Source organism: Zingiber officinale, chromosome 6B (assembly GCF_018446385.1).
Source record: "Zingiber officinale cultivar Zhangliang chromosome 6B, Zo_v1.1, whole genome shotgun sequence".
Taxonomy (NCBI): domain Eukaryota; kingdom Viridiplantae; phylum Streptophyta; class Magnoliopsida; order Zingiberales; family Zingiberaceae; genus Zingiber; species Zingiber officinale.
The window spans coordinates 118,884,930-118,909,497 of NC_055996.1; the positions used below are offsets into that span (position 1 = coordinate 118,884,930).

The following is a 24,568-nucleotide window of genomic DNA, read 5'->3' on the forward strand; positions in this document are numbered from 1 at the left end:
ATAATGAATCCATCAAGATTGCAAGAAAATTTTCATCTTAAAATTGTTGAGATCGGGTGATGGTGCAATCTAAGCGCGAACAGAATGACAGTATAATGCCGCTTTGGCGTAATCGAGGCTAGAGTTGGATTCTATTTCTTTAAGACAAATTTGTCCCACATACGATGCTCATGGAACACGACAATCGTCTTTCAAGATACAACGACTTGAACTTGCGATAGCAACACTACAAATCACAAGACCTCTGAACTAAATAAACTTCTTAAACTCTCCAAATGCAACTATGAAATGCAATGATTGCTTTGAATTAGAATGAATTGAGTGAGTGAAATGAGAAGAAGAGGGGTCCTATTTATACTAAATGAAAGGCTATAAAAATATCTTGGTTTAATTAGATCTCAACCATCCAACTTGAATTGGATGCATGGTTTAGATTGCATTTCTTCCCAAGAGATACAATTTCTCTTCATTTGGATGTCAATCAATAGTTGAGATTGAGTCATCCAAAGGACACTAATGCCTTCTCAAATTGACAATCCAAATTTGTCAATTTTGATCCAATAATCTATATTTAATTTCTCATTCACATTATATTTCCAACAATGATGTGGTCGGTGACAGGATGATGGGATCCTCCATGACGCGAAGTGCTTGCTTCTAACAAGATCACTTGCTTGAAGGAGGTGATCGACGAACCATCCACCATGCTACCACCTTGCGGTCACGGCTGTCACCGCTCATTCCATCGAAGCTTTTTTGTTGCCTCCAAATAAATAAGTCTGTACACTTCTCATAGTGATTAATTTGAAAAATTACAATAATGAGAAGTGTACAAATCACTATGAGCAATGTCATATATCGTATACTAATTTTCTATTATACGGTATTTTACAATGTCATATTCAAGTTATTAACAACTCGATTAGCAACTTTGGTGCTGGGCTGGTTCATTACAGATAATATCTTCTTAATACATAAGCTCTTTTGAAAATATAATAGGAAATACATTTCTCCTAAATGTATTATGAAAATTGATCTCCATAAGACTTTTGATTTAGTACATTGAGATTTCTTGCATGGGGCTCTAGTTAGTCTGATGTTTCCTGAGAAGTTTATAGCATGGATAATGGAGTGCGAGATTACTATATCTTTTTCGTTGGCCATGAATGGGGGATCTTTTGGATTTTTCAAAGGTACAAGAGGACTACGATAGGGAACTGACGACCTACTATTTCTCAGGAATTGACAATCTGAGGTTTACTCCACCATGCGCTTAACACTTGTATACATGTATTTACCTCTCTCCGTATTCATGGGATCGACACTAAGGGGTCATTAAGGTAGCGGATCTACCTTTTTTTTATGGGAAAATGTTTATTCTTCAAGTTAAAGAATCCAGTGAGTGGCTATAGTTTGAAATTCAAAGATGCCGAGAAACAAGCGGGATCCCGAAATATCGAAAAGGCATAGTAAGAAAGTAAGTTTCTACGAGTCATGTCATCCACACTAGCCAAATAAATATTTGACTTTATGTGATTAACCTATAGGAAAACACTGTTTGGATAAAATGGGTACATAGCACTTGTGGCGAGTTGATGTATGGGCTTGGGAGACAACCCATTCGAATGTTCCTCTGATAAAGCAATTGCTACATATACATTATCTTATACTATTGGTTATTGGATCATTAGAGGATGCTATATAGAGGCTGACAGATTGGTTTGAATAGGAAAGAGGAGTAACTAGGACATATGACCTCTTTAGACATCCTAGTCCTAAGAAGCTATGAGCATGGACAGTATGGAAGCCCTATGTACAATCTAATCACGTAGTTACTGTAAGTACCTTGGGTTAGTTTTGATCTGATCAACCAAGTTAACTTAGGTCTTATATATTTGATGTCTTATGTTTGAGTGTGCATGCCCGCAGGGACTTAGGAACATAAGAAGTCGAGCGAAAATGATCAACTCAGAAATTGACTTAAAGACCTGAGGTGCCTCAGTTAATTGGAGACACCTCGGATGCACAACAAATAAGTTGTCTCAAATGGAGCTTAAGGCACCTCCGATGGACTGAAGGCGTCTCAGATGAATAGTAGCCGAGGAGCCTCTAGATGATCGGAGGCATCTTCAATGCTGCAAAACTGTTAAGGAGCCGGTATGATACAGATGAGATTCTATCTCATTGGAGGCACCCTGGATGTCATTGGAGGTGCTTCCAATGCCACATTAGCAAACAGTCACATCGACCAAAAGTCTATGTATAGCGCCCTAGAGGTAGGAGTTCAACAACACACTTTGTATTTATTTTCTGTACTTCATTCTAAACTTCCAACTGCTATAAAAGGTTTCTCCGCCTCCAACCATTGTAAAAGGAGTTTCTTTTAGTGTTTTCCATTACTTTGAATTAACAATTGTCTAGGTTGTAACCAAACAAATCTTCTGAGTCCCTTCTTTACTTTTATATTACTTTTAATTAATTAATTAGTGTGCCCTTACCAAGATAAAAAAAAAAAGTTTTAATTTTATTTGTAAGCTATTCACCTCACTCTAGTTGGTTCACTCAGTCCAATAAGTGATATCATAACCAAGACACCTTAGAATGACTAATCACCAACTAAAGCAACAAGAAGATGGCAAGATCATTCATCTATTGATGTTTGATGAGGAGTTCGCGCTTTGAAAGGGTAAAATGGATGTATACTTTAAAATTGATTTTGACATTTTACTAACAATAAAATATGATTTTGAAGTACCCCAAAATGAGAACGTAGGAAAAAAAAAGAAAAGTACCAATGGAACCAAAAGTGATAAACATACTTTGTAGTTAATGGTAAAGCGAAATTCCACCCGCTGAGTGTACTATTGTCTTAGGAAGTCAACCGAATCGATGCCTACGACTCCGCCAAAGAACTCTGAGAGAAGTTCCTAGAGCTTCATGAAGAAACCTCAAAGGTAAAACTAGCAAGATGCGACCTACTCCGAAATCAACTAACCCTAACCAACCTCCAAATGAAAGAGGGAGAAAAGGTGGCTCAACTTCACATACAAATCAAGGAACTCATCACCAAACTCAACAACCTCAGAGAAATGATAATGAATAAAGATTAAGTAAGATATGCTCTAAATACATTCCCGAGAACTCCGGAATGGATGTTAATAATAGATTCTATTGGAGCAATCAGTATGACCCAATATTTTGATGTTTGGACAATGGTTTAAGTTAGATTTATTATTGTATTTGATATGCGTTGTGAGTATGCAGGATGCAGGTACAAAAAAGAAAATCCAAGTGTGATCTTGGCAAAGGCAAAAGTCCAAATGGAGTCTTGGCGGTGTAAGTCCAAACTTGAGTCTTGGCAATGTAAGTCTAAGTATGGCTTGGCAAAGATAAAGACTGAAATCGAAGGAAGCTCTTGAAGGCAAAGTGTGAAGGATGGGAAAGCATCCTAGGGATGCAAGACCGATAGAGGAAGCTAAAAGGTAAGGTCATGGGAAGACTCGACAATGAGGACAAGACCGATGGAAGCTCCTGAAGGCAAGGCGTGAAGGATCGATGGGGAGACATCTGAGGGACTCAAGGCTGATGGAGGAGGCTTGAAGGTAAGGTTGAGAGTTATGCGGGCAAGAGACGAGTGCATGAGTGATTGTACTCGGGGATAAAACCCTACGTTAGGATGATTTACTAGTCGACTAGTATGTTTTAGTCGACTGGTGGTTGAGAACCAATAATTCAGAAGGATGCAGAATTTATGGTTGCAGAGTTACCAATCGACTATCACAAGTGCCAGTCAACTGTACCAGTCGACAGTGTAGTCGACTGGCAGCAAACAAAATGTTTCTATTCTCTTAGCCCATGAAGACTAGTTGACTGATAAGTATGGTAGTCGATTGGTATCGAGCTGTTGGAGTATAACAGTCGATTTTTTCATAGAGGTCAGTCTGTTTGTGACTTTACCAATCGACTAGTAGCAGGAAAACAGCTTGGATGTTTTCCCTCGAGCTCTATATAATAGAGCTTAGGATGGCTGGCTTGGGTAATAAAATAGACTTGGTTAAAATCTATTAGAGTCTTCCAAGCTCTTATGTGATCAAGCGTGCTTGTGCGAGATTATGGTAAGGTTTCTCCATCCACAAGGAGTTACTTGAGCTAGCTGGGATTTTTCAGGAAATCATTCACTGATGGATCGGGATCGTCCACTTTAATGACAACCGTAAAGTAGGAGTTCTAATCTCCGAACCGCGTAAACGAACGTGTTAGAGATTTATTTGTATTTCTTTATAGTCTTTATCTTTCATATTTGTTGTTTTGTGTTTCCGCTGAGCTAACAAATGTAGGAAGCAAACGACGTGGATGATCGACTATTCACCCCCTCTAGCCAAGCATCAAGATCCCAATGATTAGTATTAAAGCAAGGAGCGCTCTTGAAGGACTAATCGTCTAAAGGAGCAAACGTTAGAGGAAGAAAATAGAGTCAGTAGGACCATTGGGATGGGATATCCGAATCTCATCTCCTTACGATGGAGATGATTTCGAGTATAGGAGGAAGTAGTTTGAGACTTGATTCCAAATGGATTGGAACCATTGGACCACATTGATTCCTTTCAAAGTTTCAACGGATAAGAAAGGGAAATGTCTCCAATCTCAATATTAGATTAAGAAACAAAGAAAATAATTGAAGATGAATAAAAAAGTAACTAGATTATTACTAAATTTATTATCTTTCAATATTACGTCACGTATGGATATGTATAAATATACTCATGACCTATAACATATGATTGCTCAATATAAAAATGGTATACAAGTCCAAGAAGCGGAGCCCAAGAAAACTCAAATAATTTTTTTTCTAATTTTAGATTGTGTAGCACTGGTTCACTAGAGTTGACAGCTTACGGCAACGTCTTCTCCCGCAGCAGCTCACGATGGCGGCGGTGGCCTCTTCTTCGGCGACAGCTCATGACGCGGGCCGGCGTCGCATGCGGGAGAGATGAAGAGTAGCCGTCACCCTAGCGGCCCCCTGATCCCAACCCCATAAAATTCTAGAGGAAGTAAATCACAGTTAATGTTGAGCAGGATAGGTGACTGGAGGTCGAAAGAATTTTTGGCACAGTAGATCAAGATTTTATCCCCGAGTGCAATTGACGACCTTCGACCCCACGACTTCAATGGTAAATTGTAAACATCTAACCAACTGATTCAGTCCGTGGGAGAAATGAAGAGTAGTGGCCCAGAACGTAGAAATGATTAATTTTAAATGATTAATTCTATTTATTTTTTATTAATTAATCTCCCCTCCTTCCCAAAGTAAAGATAATTATTTTCCTTCCCCTGCCCATTCATTAATTAACTTTTCCTCACCCATCCAACCAGAGTTTAACGACAAATAAGATTAAAATCACATCTACATTCTGATCAATACAAGTGTACTTACATTTTTCCGTTCTCATTTTTCTCAAACACAGAGTGGCAGACGTACAATAAGACTACGATGATTGGCAGAAAACACCTTTTGTTTCATCAATGATTAATTGTAGCGATAAGTTGCTTCACGATACATTCTTCAATCATACACGTTGTAAAAACCAAAAGAACCATCTGTACCGTGAATGAAGCTGCCGCTTGCACTAACAAGATGAAAAATAGCGTGTAAGATTATGCTCTTGTTGCATTCATGTTTTGACATCTTTTAACATTCCACCTTTATCAAGCTCTGCGACTAGATCTTTCAGTGATGGAACTTTACCGGCCAAGGTCCTGTACAATCTGGAATACCTGGCTCTTGTACCATCGGCGGTTCGTGCGAGGGCTAGCAAACTAATTGCTTCAGGCAATTGATCAAACACCTTTTTGATCTCCTCAAAACTAATATCAGCAAGAACAGAAGGCCTTGGAACAACTCTGATGATCTCACCGCCCTTGGGCTCATCCACACGCGCATCTGCTTTGATGACTAACTCAGAGCTAGAATTTGCACCACATTTCACAATGAAGGGGGCCGTAGAACCGGTGTTGAATTGTAACACATTCCACTGTGATACAACCTCTGCACTAGAAATCGAATCTGCTAGTGGTTGTAATGCTCGTGTTTCATCATCTAGGGAATCATCTCTTTCAGGGATCTTCTGCAAAATTAGGACGATTATATGTTAAACTCAGGAATTTGAATCATTGATCTTTACTGTCTTTGTCACTTCAGCTGATGTATTGATCATCTCCAACTCAGCCTTAAATTAATGTTCGCTAACAGACTTCAATACATCAAACCAATTGTAGAAAGGAATGATGAAATATAAGTGAACTCTTGTGCTCGACATACCTCGACAAGTTTACGAACATCTAAAATTTGCTTCTTAGCACATGGATGATCAATGTCAAGGAGTGATGGCATCCTCTCCAAAAGTTCATCCAGAGTTGCAAGCATCACTTTCCTCTTCGATTTATTAAGAAAACTTGTTGAGGTTTGTCTCATAATTTCCTGCAAGAAAAAAAGTAAATGTTTATTTTCAGCTGGGAGAACCACTATTATTCCTCCAGGAGGTAACCAGAAGTGAGAAAGGAGAAAAAAGGGACCTTGACTTCTTTTAAAATGGTATCCAACGAAATGAGAGATGCCAATCTCGCATCTTCAGCAGCTGTAGAAGGATTTCGGATAGGTGAACCCCCTTGTTCTTTTGTTAATAATGCTGAATCATTTCTCATTTGTTGCAAAATCTATGAAAGAGAAGCAGCAGAACTCAGATTTCTCTAGTGAGCAAATATTTTGAAAAAGGTAGCATGGATTTAAGAAAACCAAGCATGTATCGTCAAACAATTTGACAAACATGTTTTAGAGCAAATTAAGAACATTTCTTAATAACAAACATGAAGCACAATAATAGCAACATCATTATCAAAGCATGTTAGTCCCACTTGAACTTAGCTGCATAAAACTGATGCTCCATTGGGCTCCATCCTAGGGTATAAATCATTAGTGCAAAGACAAACCACAATATATTAGAGGTAATCATGATCTCAAACTGTCGATTGGTAAAATTAGCACAGTCAAAATATATCATTTTGACAGTCGGTAAATGTCACAATGTCACCCATGTCGACAATCTCGGTGGTATCAATTGCGACATGAAAGTTACTGTGATTGAACCTTTGCATTAAATTTCATATATATGGGTCACGAGGAGAAGAGAAAACACTATAAATAGGGAGAGGAGAAGCACCAATTGAAGCAGCACCAGCATCAACAGTGTCACTAGTGTCGAAAAAAATTTGATATGCATCCATATCTAATACTTGTATTTGTTCCAAGTATACTTGTCTCAATCACTTTCACTCTCAATGATTAACCATATATAAGAGATGTGGATAAATCAATTTTAATATCAAATGTCATAAGAACATTTGAAGATAAAATTTTGATTTAGTTAACTCTCTATGCTATACATTTGAAGATAAACAAGCTAAACGAATAGAAGAACTTTATAGTATTAAAACTCATTTAAGTTAATCTTGACATTAAGCATGTCAAACCATGACTATCACTGCAAACTCAACGATTCTGACACCAGAACTCAAGTAAAGTGCAATACTTTAACCTCCAAAGAAATTATTTCTCTATAGAAATCATGCTAAATTATTTTCAGCCATTGATACACTCAATATGCTATTAATTTCTTATTCTTTTCTAATTGGATAAAAATACAAAATTCTGGACTGAATTAATCACACTAATACAACAAGTATTTTTACATCTGCCACTGCCAATATTCATTCACAAAACATTAAATAAAGGGAAAGCCATTATTGAATCCCAGTTTTGTTTTTTTGGTAAGTTTTAATTAAGATAGGAAATTGAGTGCTTTAATACCTTTTTCCTCTTATGATCAACAGATTCCAGAGCTGATCGCAGCTTACTGACGTGGGCATGATCCTCAGCTTCCTCTGTTGCCAGAGTACCTGCTATATCCTGTTTAACAAGCATATAATGAGGAAAGTTCCAAGTAGGAAATTTACCAATTGAGAGAGAAATTGGAGTACTTCAACTAAGACTGATGGTTGAGCATTTTAAATTACTGAAATATGCACATTCATCGAGTATTAAAAGATGGACTGTGACCATGAATAACAGGATAAAACATGGAGACGTGTAAACAAGGATATTTCAAATTCCCAGTTAAAATTCATGTATAAAAAAGAATAGATACTCATGGTGCATTTGATTCAAAGAAATAGAACAGTTATTCTAAGGGAATGGAATGGACATAATATTTTATGAATAAAGATTCTTTGATTCATAGAAGAATAGATAAAGAATATCTAGCACTATGTTTATATTAGAAACATTATTAGGAATAGACAACGAGTTGTTTTGACAATGATAAAATAGCCCAAAATGAAATATTTAGTCAATTCATCTTTACGCTACCAATGATTGCCTGGTCTTGGTCCTGGTCCAGTGTTAAATGAAATATTTCAGGTGAGTAGACAATCACTTCAACCAAATTTGTTGACCTCAGTCAAACCAGTTCCAGCTCAGAAAAACACTATCCAAGCTACCCGAACTTAACCAAACCTCACTTTACTTAACTACCTTTGGACACATTCCTTATAGGTGACAACCAGCTCCTGAAAGAATGTAATTGGTCATAAAACTCTGGAAATATGCAATCATTAGTAAAGTAATAGTAGCACCTTTAAGTGTTGCAATTGTGATGAATAAACTTGTTTGGTGTATTCAGACAAAAGTTGGCCTAGAGCATCAGTACTTGGAGGCTGTGCAGTACCAAGACCGGCCATCCATCCATCCATAATAGCAGTCGACAAAAGTTCTAGTTGGCCAGTTGAACTTCCACTGACAGAATCAATACCCGCAACAGAGAGGAAATCATAATTCTCTGCAAGCCATGACCGAATTTGCCGCTGCAACTCGCCAGCTGGTGTATGAACAAAGAGAGCAGCAAGTGACTTATTTCCAATTGCAAAAGCTTTAGCCTCCTCAGTTATTTCCCGAAGCTTTCCTCCAGTGACATGCTGTCTCCATGTCTCCTACATTTATGAATTAAATAGTACTTAGAAAATGAAAATATGTCATCCAACAAACTAGACAGCAGTTTTTCCTTAATGTGAAAAAATCTGATACCTGATCAATCCCTCGAAGCTTCAAGACTATGGATGACAACTTGGACTTCCTTTCTTGCTTTATGTTAACCTTAAAACCATGGACTTCTTCAGGGAAAACAGTTCTCGAACCAGAATCATAGTGAACCAGAGACCTACTAGGACTGTTACCACGGCTGGAGCTATTATGGCCAGCATTAGCTTTTTCAAGGAATCGTTCTACCGAAGAAACCTACTAAAAAAGAGTGGAGACCAGATATAAAGGATTTTCACTGTTCTCAAGAAAGAGCAGTTCAGTTAGAAATTCTAGAGTTAATGTAGAAGAGAGTGGGATACATTACCTTGATAGACTGCAGCTCAGGTGATCTAGCAAGCAGAGATCTTATGTATAATATTCTGACACGTGAAACTAGCATAGTATCCATAACCCTCTTAGGTTCCATTTTGCGAATAAAGGAGAAAACAGCATCTCTGATCTCAGCAAGTATTTCGTGTTCCCTAGCAGCACCTGCTTTGATGACTGCAGCCAAAACCTGCAAGACAGTCTACGAGTAAAGACACTCCAGACGCCAAATACAATGAAGTACCAACTACCAACAATAAAAATACCAGCATAAGATAGAAAAGATGAACATTTATGATTATTTTACAGATTATGAGCCAAACAACTCATTGAATTTATTCATCGATAAATATATTTAATGTGTTAACTATATCAACAATATTAAAGAAGTAGATAACTCTATATTATAAAAAAAACTAATTTTTAGAGGTGCCAAAAATGAATCTGACCTAACAACCGGACCCAAGTGGACACGAAAAATATTGATTTAGGGTTGGGGGTTTTAGGGTTCGGGTCAGATCGGGTTGGACCTAAAATTTGATCCAGAAAAGAAATTTGGCTTGGGTTGGGTTCGGGTTGACCCGAAATCTGAACTCTGAGGTGTCTGACCCACATATTCTTGTAGTGAGCTTGCTCTGGACTTGAGCTTTCAAGACTGAAGACTTCCATTTTCTTTTCATTTGAGAAGTAAATCGTTGATTTTATTTTCTTCACCTTGGATTTTTCATCTATAAAGGTGAATTCTTTTGTTTCTCAAGTCAATACTTCATCCACATTTGATGTGTTTCCTTTTATTTCTCTTTTTTCATGTTTGTTGTCTCTGGCCCAGAAAAAGCGAACCTTGGTTTTAGTATGGATTTTATTGCTGGGACTAATTTAGTAATTTACTTCCTGGGATTTTTTCAGTTTTCTGAATTTTTTGAAAAGTGGCATGTTTAATTATCCATGGATGAAAAGGGTGGGGCTGTAATTTCTAGAATTTATCTCTCTGATTCTTAGTAGTTTAAGTTCCAGTAATACGTTTTTGTTTCCTGAAATTAGCTTTGTATTCAAGGTGTTTGAAACCGCATAAATTTCTTGAAGCTTCTGTTTGTTCCTTGTCACTATATTATATTTGGTTCATTTAGAAGGTGATTATAAGTATCCGGGTTGGTTGGGTTATTCAGTTGGTCCAGGTTTGGGTTTATAGTTTTCAAGTTGGTTTGGGTTCGGATTGGGTTGAAAATTTTTTTATAATACCCTTACTTTAACCCGACCTGAACCCACCCGACCATCCGAATTGACACCTCTACTAATTTTGTTCAGTAATAACCAAGACAATGTATACTATACTCTTTACATTAAGACTTTGGGGGACTACCCAATTTATACTAAGCATTGGACTATAGTTCTGCATAGGAAGGACAAAATTCACTACATAATTTGTGAGCAAAGATGATACATGCTGCATTAACAACAAGGATTTCTATAGGTTTATAGAAATAAATACTAGTCTAACATGGAACCAAGACAAAAAAAACTAGGCACAGACAAGATGCAGTTGACTCTCTCATGCCACCCAAAACATCAAACAAGCTATTACCACCTTTAGCGAGAGACACAGGCACAAATTCATATAGGTAGAGGAGACAAACTACTCTAGGAAATTCTAGGGTTTTAAGGTCCACTAGATTGAAGGAAGACGAGAAGAAAGATAGGAGGTTTTCATCTCATTTTTTTCCTTCTATTCTTTCCTCTCCTCTTCTTCTGTTGGCTCAGGGTTGCAAGATGACTAAGAAGAGAGGTGGGACAAAACGGACAAGTGAGAGAAAGTATATGAAGGAGAAGGGGGAGACAACACAAAGAGAACGAGAAGGGAAATAGAAATTAGGTTGGCGAGTATGATCTTGATCAGCATTGAGATGTATCGTGTAGGCATAGGTGATAAATTTTTATGAACACACTTTATCCATGTCAATAAATAACACATACCAGCATCAAAAGTTTATTAGCACCATCAGATATTGCAGCAAAACTCTCGAACTGGTCAGGATCAAAATCACCGAGTGCAACAGTAAGATATTCTCCAGCAGGTGTTGTCTTAATTTTCTCATTACTTGATTTTACAAGAGCTCCTGTATTTTCATTCTTATCCTGTGAACCAGGCAGTGATAGGGCATTGAGGGAAGGCAGTCTGTTGTTATCACCCCTGCCCAAATAGAAAGAATACATATATATTGCAGTCTTCAAAACAAGAACAGAATTTGAATGTGAAACGAACCTGTTCAAATCTTTTCCCTGCATGTCCACAGTTCTTCCAGTAGCAGGGCTCGACAGAATCTGCAGGGCCAAAAAAATTGAAGGCATTGAGATGGAATGATAGACCAAAAATAAAGTTTCTTTTGAGTTTATTCAGTTTGACAAATATTTATAATTCCAACCATGATACATTACATACCCCAAAGGTTGTTAAGATTGAGAACTTATTTAAGACAGCGAGAGGTTCACAGGATAGAAGTTTAAATATACAATTTTTTAATTTAAGAAAAATAATTTGTTTTGACAATGTCAAAATAATATGTTATCATCTTGTTACCAAGTCATATTTGTCCCATTCATTGGAATCGGCTAGTCAGCTATATTAACCCTAACCCAATGATTGAACTGAATATGATAATGCTATTATGTGGCAAAAAAAAGGTGAAACCGTCACCTCGGTGGCCCCTCCAGGATGGCCCCACACTTCTTGGAAGGGGATAAATCATGGGGACTTGACCAGCAACAGTAGTGCATGATATTAAAAGCAGTATTCGAAGATTTGAATATTTGATGTCCCCGATATTAAAATATAATACCAAAATTGATTGGCAAGCTACTTATGATCCAAAAGCTTGAGCTGCTAAGAAAGTGACCAATCTATATATTAATTTTCTTAAAGATATGAACTCGTCTCTACAGTCAATGTAAGGACATTTAATGAATAGCTCTAGTCAATAAAATTGCTCTCTTGCCAACAAGAGACACTGTGGTAAAGCATGTTATTGACAGAATGCTTTAGGTCCTCGATTTTAGTGCCTACACAGTTTGAATAGTACCAAATAACCCAAATGCCATTTGGAGTCTATTAGTCAAACTTCATTAGACTATATAAAACATGACTGAGACTTTAGATCAACCTCATTGAAATAAGTATAGGATAGAATGCCCAATTACTTGTCAAATAGATGAACCAAGCATCACTTAAATGGTAAAACATATTTGCAAAGTGACACAAAAGCTATATCACTTGATTCATGAAAGAAGTGCAGAAATGTGAATTTTTCTATTATGACGTACCGAATTGACTGACAAAAAAGAATGACGAAACTCTTAAGAGAAATGGAAAAAATAGATTGCAAGAAATACTACAAAAAGCTTTGTAAGGAACCTGAGGTGAAGAAGCAACTGATGATTTTTCTGTGAGCCTATCAAATAGCTTCTCATTCTCTTGATGCAATTTCTGCATTCAAAACAATACAAAATCAGAATTCAAGAGGATATTGGCAAACAAAGCAACAAAATAAATAAAAAAGAAAACCAAACTGAGTTAGCATATAATATAATAGAAAAGATAATCAAATACCAAATAATGCATCAAAACATGATATCCAAAATATTATTTTTCATCAAACAACTGAATCCAAAGCAATTCTCATCAGCATTATTCCACATCACCTAAATAAAAATATATCTTATTAACTGTCATGTAAGCATGGAGCTATAACTGAGGACAATAAATTAAACCAGTTTAATATACCTCAATAAGAGCATCCCTCTTTGACAGTTCCTCTTCAAGTTTCTTTGTGACCTGCAAAGACTCAGCAGTATCCTCTGTTCCCTTAGGAGTAGAAAGAACTCCAGTGGGGCTTATCTCAGATCTGCTAGTTGTATGAGCATCACTTGATTGGAGGGCTTCATTGAGTTGAGATTCGATACCCTTTAGTTTGGCCTAGCATGTGGAAGTGAAGACATTCAAGATTTTATAGATTCAAAAGTATTATTTTAGAAAACATGCAAAATCCACCACAAACTTCTTAAGATTCTTGATTGGAAAACTTTGGAGAAATTTTTTACAACATTATCTAGTACTTGAAACTTGCAACATGTTCATCACCAAAAGCTCTTAATGCAAGATATGTTGTGCTAATGTCAACAAAAATAAAGGGGCCAACAAGGCTCAATGACTCCAAAGTTTAAACCCAGTGATATTTCTCCTCCAGTTATGCACAACACTTAAGCCTTCACCGTGGCCACAAACTCTTTGCAGCAAATCATTCAACGATATGCAAAAACTCACAAATATAATATATTAGTATAATTGACCAGGAGACACATAATCTGTTTTCCTTATGTAAATTGTAAACTAAACTAAACCTTGTTCAAGTTATTGTTATTTTTTAAAAAAAATGAATTGTTGGAGAACCATAATTCGAAGGTAGCCGCTTTGTTTTTTCCATGAAAAAAAAGCTGTTCCTAGGCATGTTTAGTTGATGCAGTACTTAATTTTCAATTTTGAGCAAGCTCCAGTATGAAACTTGACGCGTTAGCCTAAAGAATGTTTAAGCCTAAGTAGAAAGTATGATTCTATGAGAAAAAAAGCAAATGAGATGAGTGGCAAAGGAAAAAAACAAGAAAAATATAGGCACATAATAAAATAAGTAGAAGTGGTAGAAGCATTTGCCATTTGGAAACAAAAAAGTTGTTAGACTCTGTACAGTCAAGTCTCTCATTTGGATCAGCAAGGTTAGACTCACTAATTCTGACAATGACAGTTTCGCCCAATATTTAACATGTAGAAAACACTAGTGGAAAGCAGAACAGGCACAAATAGGAGTCAAAGAAAAATAGCTTTGCAAAATCTGGCAAAAGATAAGAAGATAGAAGATGTGAATGCTAAAGGACCCAACATCAGAGCTAAACGTTCAAAATTGCAATCAGAATAATATGAAGGAATTGTTTCTATTTTCTGCAATCATTTAATATATCCAACATGAATTCAAGTAAAAGCATCAGTGATCAAAGATATTACTGGGGGAAAAAATAAAGATGGGTGAAGGAAGCTTCCCAACTTATATTATCATCTGAATGAAGATAAGGAAATAAAATACAAGATCATAAATCAGTTTTGTTTCAAGGTTTAAACCTGCAGTTTCTGAATGACTTGATCGCGTTCATGGATCTGGGTTTTCTGTTCTTGTTCGGATTGCAACAAGCGAGCAACCTGATTCCGAAGCTGAACATTCTGTTCTTCTTCAACCTTGTGTTTTTCTATCAGTGTTAAATTTTCTGCCTGCAAATAGAAACATGCAGTAGAACGTTACCAGTGGCTCTATACTCAACTGCATTAGCCATAGTAATCAAGAATTCGTTCAAACATGCACAAGTAGATATGCTAAAATGCAGTCATCAATGTCTGAAATGCACAGCAGGGTGTGAATCATCTAAGAATTCCTTAATTACTATCAAAAAATTAAAATTCCAACTCTTATTATAGGCTTTTTGATCCCACCCCGCATAAGATCCATAGTACTATCAAATCACATGGAGCATGGTAACCAAACATGGATTTGTTCGCTACCAACCAAATCCGACGGCATGGGAAATAAAACTCCAGTACAAAAGGAGGGCCCTTGCACAGGAAACTGAATTTGTAACATCAAGTACCAGCATAATGGTAACAACAATAATCATGATTTAAGGTACCAGTCTAACACCAACTTAGAGATCACAAAATGCCTTAAACAAAACTTCCATACTTCAGCTTGCTTGGAAGGTATAGAACTTCCATACTTCAGGTGTATCAAAAGTTGACTGCAATTTTTTGGAATCTAAACCATTTGATCACAACAAAATTGAACTTTGAACAACCACCGATTTGGAGATCAATCTTTTAAAAGGGACATAAAACCACAGAGACAAAAACCAAACCAAGACCTTTAAATCTGCTTGAACTGTCAAAGAAGCTTTCTGAGCTTTTTGAACTTCATTGAACAACTGAATGCATTGATCATTAGCATCTTTAAGAGCAAGCTTAAGCTCTGTGACTTCATTCCTAAGATCAAGAACTTCTTTTTCTTTCTCATAAAGTTCCTTTCGTGAATCATTTGCCTAGAAAATAAAATAATAATTTCATTACATAGCTCATCAATCCTATAACTATGGCAATTACTTCATAGTGTTCTTACCACATCTTTCCATTTCTTAATCGTATCACGATTACCAAGGTTCAATTCTGCATTTCTTGCTCTAGCAGAAAAGTTTAGCGTAGACAATGTTTTAGAAAGATTTGAAGCATTTGAGCAGACATGTGCAATCAGCAAGGTCTTTGAGCTACCACCTGCCACAGGAAAAGGCATAAAACGTCTAAGATTACATTAAAGAATTTGACAATAGGAAACAGAATGCAGTGAAATTAAAATGCAATGCAATGTGCACTGGTTCATCTTATTCATGGTTAATAGAGTAACTGTCATATGATGAAACTTTCTATTAAATGAATTGAGAAAGACACTCTTCAACAACATTATAAAATGGAGCCACAACAGCAGGAAATATTTGAATAGGATATGACATCTGAACCAAAAAGATGAAACATCCAATAGAGCCAATCCCAACTCAAAGAAGACAGAACATAATAACACCGTCTCAAACAGGCTTAATCAAAGTATTTTTATTTAAAAAAACACTCACTTTTTGTATGATCCTCCCCTAAGATAGAAGAATTCACAAAATATTGAGTATAAAAATAAGAATAAGCAAACAGATGATGGAAGGTCATAATCTAATGGTGAATGCTGAAATAGAAATACCGAGTCCATAAGGTGTTCAGTCGTCATCCCTTAAGCCAAGTGATGATTATAGGCTGATGATTAAACTAGTCTATTACACATTGACCAGCAATAAGGATATGACTAGGCATGTTTTCGCCCTACTGAATCTCAGAAGTTTATCATATCATTGTCATGCCATCAATCATAACTGGGGACTATATCAATGGGGTAATCAATCAGAATTGTCAAAAAAAAAAAATGTAAAGATTAGCATTGATTTTTCCTACATGAGTAATAATGTCATTGCAATTTTTTAAAGTGAATTGTTCATAATCATGTTGTGTATCTTATAGGACTGAGATCCCTATCGCTCCTGCTATGCTGCCTACAAACAGAGATGAACCTAGTTATGCTCTTATCCTAAATCACTTAGTCGATGAACCAAGGCAGATTGATCCTATCTAATGCAGAAAAGGGAATAATATGAATTTTAAATTTCAAGTTTTGGGTTGTAATAATTATTGGAACTATGTTTTTTTTTCCTTTCTTTTTGTGGGTAGTTTATCATTTGAATGGTAGTAAATTAATAGGGTTGTAATAATTATTGGAACTATGTTTTTTTTTCCTTTCTTTTTGTGGGTAGTTTATCATTTGAATGGTAGTAAATTAATAGGGGTAATTGTAGAATATTGTCACTTTTCCTCATTTTCCCTCTTCTTGAGGTTAAGGTTTCCATTGCATGCTATGTCACTATCCCAAAGGACCCAAACATGTAACCTCTAAAATGTTAGAAGGTCTATTGAGCAGGGTTCCATAGACAGAAATCCCATTCAGCAAAAAAAAAAAAAAATGTTCGCATAGACTAAAATCAATGCAAGGAAAGATCCCATACAAAATGAACTCCTAGGCCTGAAGTAGCATTATGTGCTCCCAAGTCCCAAATCAGTAAAGAAACTACAAACAAATCATCATGACCAAAATTGCAAAGATATCTTTCATGGAGCATCATATAAAATTTTGAAATAGGGCATACCCAGGGAGTCAGCAAGAATTTGGGTCATCCTCGAATTTTCAAATGGTATAGACTCTTTCTTTGTAGTCAATGAATTTAAAACATCACCCAACCTAATCAGTATAAAAGGAAAACAAAAATTGAAAATAAAAATATAATGAGTTTACATTCTTTAAAGTTCTAAGAAAACTTCAAACAAAGAAACATATGAACAAAAAGCATTTCAAACTTACGCAGAAAGTGACTTTGAAACATGTAAAAAGTTTGTTATATGATCTCCTGTAGCATCTTTCACCATAAAGCAATCACTTCCAGGTAAATCAACAAGCGAGAACTTGCTGTAAAGAGTCTCTCTGGTGACCCAATTGGAATACTGAATATGAATTGTAACAATCCTGGGGGAAAGATACAAGGTATGTATGAGATGAAAATGTCACTACAAATATACACAAACAATTTGCATAATTGATGATTTGATTGTAATTTAAATGACCATTTGACAATCAAAGAATTAAAGATGATTGACCCATTAAGAGAATTGAAAAGTTCGCAAATTTTAGTTAAAATGAAAACACTGCTGCAAAATTAACCACAGCATTGCATCTACCATCCAAATTACACCAACATATTGGATTGGAATTTTTTTTAACAGCTAATGTATTTGATTTTCATGGATAAAATTGAGATCACTCTGAACAGTTTTTACCATATTTAAAATGAAAAATTGATGCAAATATCTACATCATACAGGCTACAATCTTGAAGTCAAATACCACCGTTAGAACATGGCACGACTAATTTGGATGTTTAATGTAATGAATGACAATATTTCAACGTGGTCATCAACATGTATTTGTCCCAACTATGACTGGGGTCGGCTAAATGGAAATTAAAATAATAGTGTAACATAAAATTGCTGGTGTAACTGTTAGAAGACTGCAATCCTTTTTGGCTTGATTCATCTTTGACTTCCATCTCGAACAAGAGATATTCCATTATGAAGAGAAACAAAAGTGGTTTTCTCAACCACCTCCTCGATAGTAAGAATAGGAGCCTATTGAGCCCTATGGAAAGATGTCAAAATCCTCAAACATTTCAGTCCCCATAAGGAGAGTTGCTAGTGTTCAAGAAAGAGATATTCTAGCTGCCTGCCAAATGCTGCCGGTCATACATTGCAACGCAAAGCTGAGGGTGGTGTTACCTTCCGTGAGGGGCTGACCATGTCAAGCATCAGAAAAACATGAGTCTTTGGTATACGTTGCAACAAATGAATTTCTGAAGAAATGGCTAATTCAGAAAAAAGACAAATTGTGTTACAAAAGACAGGAGTGGCATGTGTAGTTTGACACAAGGAAACAGCAAGAGAAGGTCAGCAGTCAGCAGTCTTGGACTATATCTTATCCACTCGATCAAATATAATTTTTCCAAGTTATGTAAGATTTTGCAGATTAACTTAAGGTTGATATGGACAAATCTGAACCAAATTCATCAATAAACTCCAACCAAAAATGGTTCTCCCGTATAATAGGCAAATATCAACCAGTTAGGAAATAAATCCTGCCAAAACATGTTCATTTTTGCACAGATTCACAGTTGAACCAACCTGCTCCTAGCACATATAGAGTCACTCAACTGTGAATCTGAGATAACTATCTTAAAGAATCCTAGCTCAAGACAACTTTTATACATACAAATGCGAGATGATGGCTTTTGATAAATGTGCCCCTCGATTCTGCAGTGCAACTTGAAGTACTTTAGTAAATTCCAAAGGGTTGTCTACTTTCTCCTGCACTAGTTCCAAGGATGAATCCTGGCTGCTCAACTGAATGCTTGATGAAGTGCTTAAAGAGTTTGCAAGCAAATCTTGAACCTAGCAGAATATCAAAGGCAAAACAACAAGAAATTAATCTCATAAGAGAAATACATGCCTGCAAATTCTAGCAACTAGAAGTAAAGCCTGTGCTTCCTTAGAGCACTATACAAGGGATGAGAGGTATGGGTATAAAATGAAGGGGGAAGAGAAGTATCTTGCTTGCAGTAGTGCCAAAAGGGACAAGAATCGCTTCCTAGAATCTCATGTTGTTGGGTTTGTATGGCCCTTAAAGCTGATGCAGGCAGAGGCTGCCTATTCTGATTCCAGACACAACTTGCAAAGATTATGATGCAAAGACTCAAGAAGGATGATGTCAAAACAGAAGGTTCCATTGAGCAAGGGCATAAGGTTCCTAGGCAATAGAGGGGCTTCCCATCCGAGTTGAGTTGGGTTGGCTATTTACAAGAGAGAAATATCTCTTGCTTTTGTATTTCTCTCCTTAACTTTCAAACCTATGAAATAGTAAAAAAAGAGCTTCCCTCTTTCCCTTCTTCCCACGTGATCAGTTATGGATCACTAAAGAAGTGAGCTGCTATTAACATGAGTTCAAACATTTTTCTCTAGCTTGATGGTTCAATTTTCTCATCTAAGCAGATTGTAACAATTGGTGTCAAAATAAATGTAATCCTAAGCATGGTGAGGTGTTGAAAAGGTTGTCCTCCAAATTGTGTAGTCACCATTGGACCTCACATGTTGATGGGCATTCTCTTTTAAGAATTAAGATTTGATGGGGATTTCAAGCTTTAAGCAAGGAAGATTGAGACATGCCTCAGTTTAGTCATGCAGGAAGAGTTGTGAGCTGATAAAAAAAAAGCTATATAAGCTTCAATGAGTGAGTTACTATTGGCATGTTCTTAAGCATTTATGTGTTAGTACTCTATCTATGAAGGTTGTGCCGCCTTGTTTCATCTCATTCTCTCCAAGGAAACCTAGTTCCAGAGATAACTAGGAAACAAATGAAAAATATTGCAAATTGGAAGTCTTGTAAACCTGTTCATTATGAAGCTCAAAGGCAGTCACATAGAAAGTATACTGAAATGTTGAAGCAGTATCTGAATTAGAAAGATCAAAAAGCTCCTCAAAGCTGCGTAGGTATAAACCACGTTCATGACTAGATCCTTCCTGAAAGCAGGATCTGAATTAGAGATCAAGCAATGCATGCAAGCAATGTCAAACAATGTATTCAACATAAAGAATAACCTTTCAAACTAAAAAGGCAATGATGTCCTGTAATTACTATGGATGCTTGGAAACTGAACTAAAGGACGAAGAGGCTAGAGAAACAAAACTCAATCCCGCTAAACAACAATTTTAAGCTCAATATAGCAATGAGATTATGCAGCTACATAGGGAAATAAAGATTATGAATTGTTGATTATTTAGAGTAACAAAGAGAAAAAAATAAAAAAAATGTGTATGCCTAAATGGTTGGGTGATCATCAAACATCCAATATTTAACCAACTCAAAATGTCTTGAGAACAATCTTCCTTCGCAATGCATTCAAGTTTGAACTGTGCAACCACCATTCCTTCAGTTAATTACTTTCATTATCCTCAACCTAATATAAATAAAATAGAGCACTTAAGAAGCTACACAAAGACATACAATCTTATCTCCAAAGTGAAGAACATTGTGAAGGTAGTGGGAAGGGTAGGAATTTGCTTATTTCTCCAAGATGTAAGGTTTCAGCTATGTAATGCCATGCCATCCAATCCCAAAATCAGACTCTACCGCGAATGATGAATTTGTTGTCAAGAATGTATACATTGATTGTTTGTTTCTTCAACTTCTCCAAAGAATAAAAAAAAAAACACACTAGATCCACAAAGTACAAGCAATATGTACCAGTCCATAGAATGGCTAGTTTGCAAAACAAGGATACCAGGATTATACTAGAAATCTGGGGAACTAGGAGAAACCACATTCAATGCACATAAATTCAAGTCATAAGGGTGTGTTGATTCAGGTCACATTACAAAGTTTTACAATTGGTTCTGACCAGCACAAATCAAAACCTTGAGAGCTATATGTTGAAAATGTTTATAATTCAGCAAGGCACATGGTTACGCACAACTTATTTTGGCTTGAATTCAATGATATCGATTGACACAACAATACTTAATAGCTGAATTATGGTTTGATTTAAGTTTTTTAACAGCTTAAAAAAACTGAACAAGAGCACCTGGAACTTGAGAAGAAAAAATAAAATGGATGCTCTAGTTTTAAATGATTAAAAAATAGTATTAATGATTGGATATAATCATAGAAGGACCTTTAAAGAATGTATTGACAAATCAGTGTTTCATTCATTAAGAAGCAATTTACTAACCCACATAAAAGTCTAAATGGATGTTCACAAAGGTCAGAATCATAATAAATTCAACACATGCAGCTACTTTAACTTTGTTGTAAGCATATTAGGAGGAAACTAAAAGAAAGAAATAATAAGATCAGGAGGGGATCCAATGAAAGAAGAAAACCATTGTGTATGTCTTCCCAGAGCCACTTTGGCCGTATGCAAATATAGATACATTATATCCATCCAAAGCTGACTGCACAAATGGTTGAACATCACAAAAGAATTCCCCTGGAAATGTGCATACAACAAGATGTTATGAGGAGTCAGGTAAATGTGCTTAACATGCATGGTATAACAAGCTGAATGGAGAATCAAAATTAGCTAAAAATTGACTCTTTAAACTTTATATTTAACTTCTAAAAAATAATGGAACCACAAACCATAAAACCAGCTTGTCATGCTGGTTCTAACATGTGAACAATTAGCAGAAGTTGGAGGCTAGTAAATATCTAGAATAGAAACAGCATTTTACCTTGTCCAACATGAGGGCCATATACTCGATCAAATTCATAATCCTTCTTGGGATTGGCAAGTGAATCATCACAAGTGTTTACCCGGACTGTATATTCATCTGGAAGCTCAATTATTGAAGGGCCTTCATCTTCAAAAAGTGGCCTTATGCGACAATGCACTTTAACGTTTCCTAAAATAACAAAAAGCTCAAAACATAAGAAAACTGGAACAAGAAATTGTCCAATCTGAAAACAATCAGTTGAAATGAATTAATAGATATTTTATGTACCTTTGGCAGTCAACAAATCATTGAACAATTTTTTCTTCTCATTGATTACGGGAGTTATTCTAGCCTCACTTTCAAGAGAAGCTTGATCTGAAATAGAACACAGATTTAAAACTATGGGCCAATTTAGTTAAATATTAATTATAACCTATTCCACAAGGAAATTTTTTAACTAATACTCTCCAATATGACTTTCTAGTCCTAAAAGAGGAGCCTGATAAAATAGACAGCCATTTTAACCAAGAAATCAATTATACTGACAATACCCCGCAGAAAGGTAACAATCAAACAAACTAATGAAGACAAAATGGAAATATATATATATATATATATATAGACAGAAACAGTGAGCAAACATTTCTTAAACAAGTAGGGAAAATAGCAGGTTTAGGCTTACCTAATTTCCTAGCCCTGTCTGCAAGTACACCAAGATAGCGTGTAACTCGATCAAGTTTGGCATGAGAGTACTCTTTTAGATCAGTGGCTTCCTGCCTCAGTTCCAAGTAGTAATCTCTTGTGTGCTAAGAAGACAAGTTGACAACAATTATTGGTGCATTAGATATGGTGAAAAAATTGCATAAAATGAGACAAAAGGATCGAGTCATCATTTCCTTCACTAAACACATTTAAATATTGAACTTTTCAAAAGTATCTATGCAACCTACTCCGTAGCTAAAAATTCAACTTTCATCAGGTCGTTTTGGCTATCAATTTGATGTGTTCAAAATTTTAAGCAAATTTATTCCAAACTTAATGGTTTACCTTTCTAGTTTCTTAACGTTGTGAATTATCCATATAATTCTTCAATGTTCAAGAAACCAACCAACTCAAATTCAAGTTTGGTTTCATGTCACATGACGTAAAACTAATAACTTTGTTAAAGGAAGTGTGACTTCGAGTTTGGGAGGGGAGTTTACAAAAGAGGAAAGGAAGATAAATCCAAAAATAAAGGGAGGCAAAAAAACGAACCTTTACTTGTTTTTCCAGCTTCTGGAGCCGAACGGCAATCGACTTTTTCGAGGAGTCTGGGCGGGGAGTTAGAGACGGCTGCGAAGGCTGCGAAACCGACAATGGTCGGACCAGGGGTCGGGAGCCCCGGTCCTCGCCGACGTCGGCCGACCTTCTCGGCTCGAAGCCCGGCAAATCCCACGTCCACCGGTTCTTCGGCTCCGCCATTGCCACCGCACCTATTCCCTTGAAGAAAAAACAAACCCTAGATGCAAACCGCTGAGAAAAACAAGAGGATAGAATTGCAAAAAGGTGGGGTTTGGAAAGAGACGAGAGTGGAATAGGAAGGATAGCCGGGAAAGCAAGCGAGGCCTATCTATCTGTTCATCATGGAAGTCGTGAGACGATGAAACGAGGGGCAGTCGCTGCCATAACTTTTTTTTATTGGCTCAGAAACGGGATTGAGTTGGGTCCGCGTCCATTTGGGCTTGCATTGAATCCAAATTAGGGCTTGAAAAAAAGGTACGAACTCACGGCGATAGCTTTCGCCATGAATGGGGTCAGAGAAAAGGAACGAGAAGGACGAGACAAAAAGGTGAATCAGATGTGGCTGTAGACTTGCTTGCGTTTGAAGTCTATTGGAGGAGAAAGAAGACGACGGTTTGGTTCGAATATTTAAAGTAATATATTAATGTCTATAAATAAATCTTCTTTGAAAAATACTTTTAAAATTTAATAATTCTTTTTAAAATATTTAATTAATATTTTATTTCACTCTTCCGAAAAAGAAAAATGATATATTGAGAAAAAATTTCAGGGATAATTACATAAAATGATAGGGTAGAAAATGATAGCTCATTAATTTATATTTCTAATTTTTTTCTAAGATTTTTTTCCTCTATATTACTCTAAAAAAAAATATAGATATTAAGACACATTTCTTCGTTAATAAAACTGAAGAAACCATTTAACTTGAATACATTAAATATTTATGATATTGTATAATTATGAAGAAAAAATAAATATAACTTCCATCATCTCATCTATTTAGTTTTGTATCATGAATGCAAATTCTATTCCTCTATGTTAACCTAGGGACAAATTAATGAGGATATTGGGACAATCAATTCACTTTTTTACCACATAAATGCAAATAAAATTATTATTATTATTATTATTATTATTGATCTTGTCCGAAAGTCGATGAGATGGATGTTGGTATGTGACGCTCCTTCTGACATCCTATGGACTTTGTTCTGACATGCAACACAGCTGACGTCAGTGCCGAGTCAGGGAAGAGGTCTCCGACAATAGTCCTCCGACGCTCAAGTTAGTCTCCCTCGAAGAAGAAGAAAAAGCAGGTAGCAAGAAGACTGTAGCGCAATAGTAAA

General features: G+C 36.2%; 1 protein-coding gene across 1 annotated transcript; it reads right to left on the reverse strand.

The window, feature by feature from the left end:
- Positions 1-5,375: 5,375 nt before the first annotated feature.
- Positions 5,376-23,799, reverse strand: LOC121989240 (kinesin-like protein KIN-14L). Its single transcript, XM_042543155.1, has 23 exons — positions 23,199-23,799; positions 22,627-22,750; positions 22,233-22,319; positions 21,963-22,133; positions 21,612-21,718; positions 20,121-20,252; positions 18,949-19,127; positions 17,491-17,652; positions 17,279-17,370; positions 15,661-15,812; positions 15,410-15,583; positions 14,619-14,765; positions 13,233-13,424; positions 12,864-12,935; positions 11,718-11,776; positions 11,429-11,645; positions 9,456-9,647; positions 9,137-9,346; positions 8,689-9,042; positions 7,865-7,963; positions 6,574-6,714; positions 6,320-6,478; positions 5,376-6,125 (listed from the first exon to the last, which is right to left on the reverse strand). The coding sequence occupies exons 1-23, from the start codon at positions 23,403-23,405 to the stop codon at positions 5,673-5,675; spliced, it is 3,882 nt and encodes a 1,293-aa protein (XP_042399089.1). The 5' UTR covers positions 23,406-23,799; the 3' UTR covers positions 5,376-5,672.
- Positions 23,800-24,568: the final 769 nt, after the last annotated feature.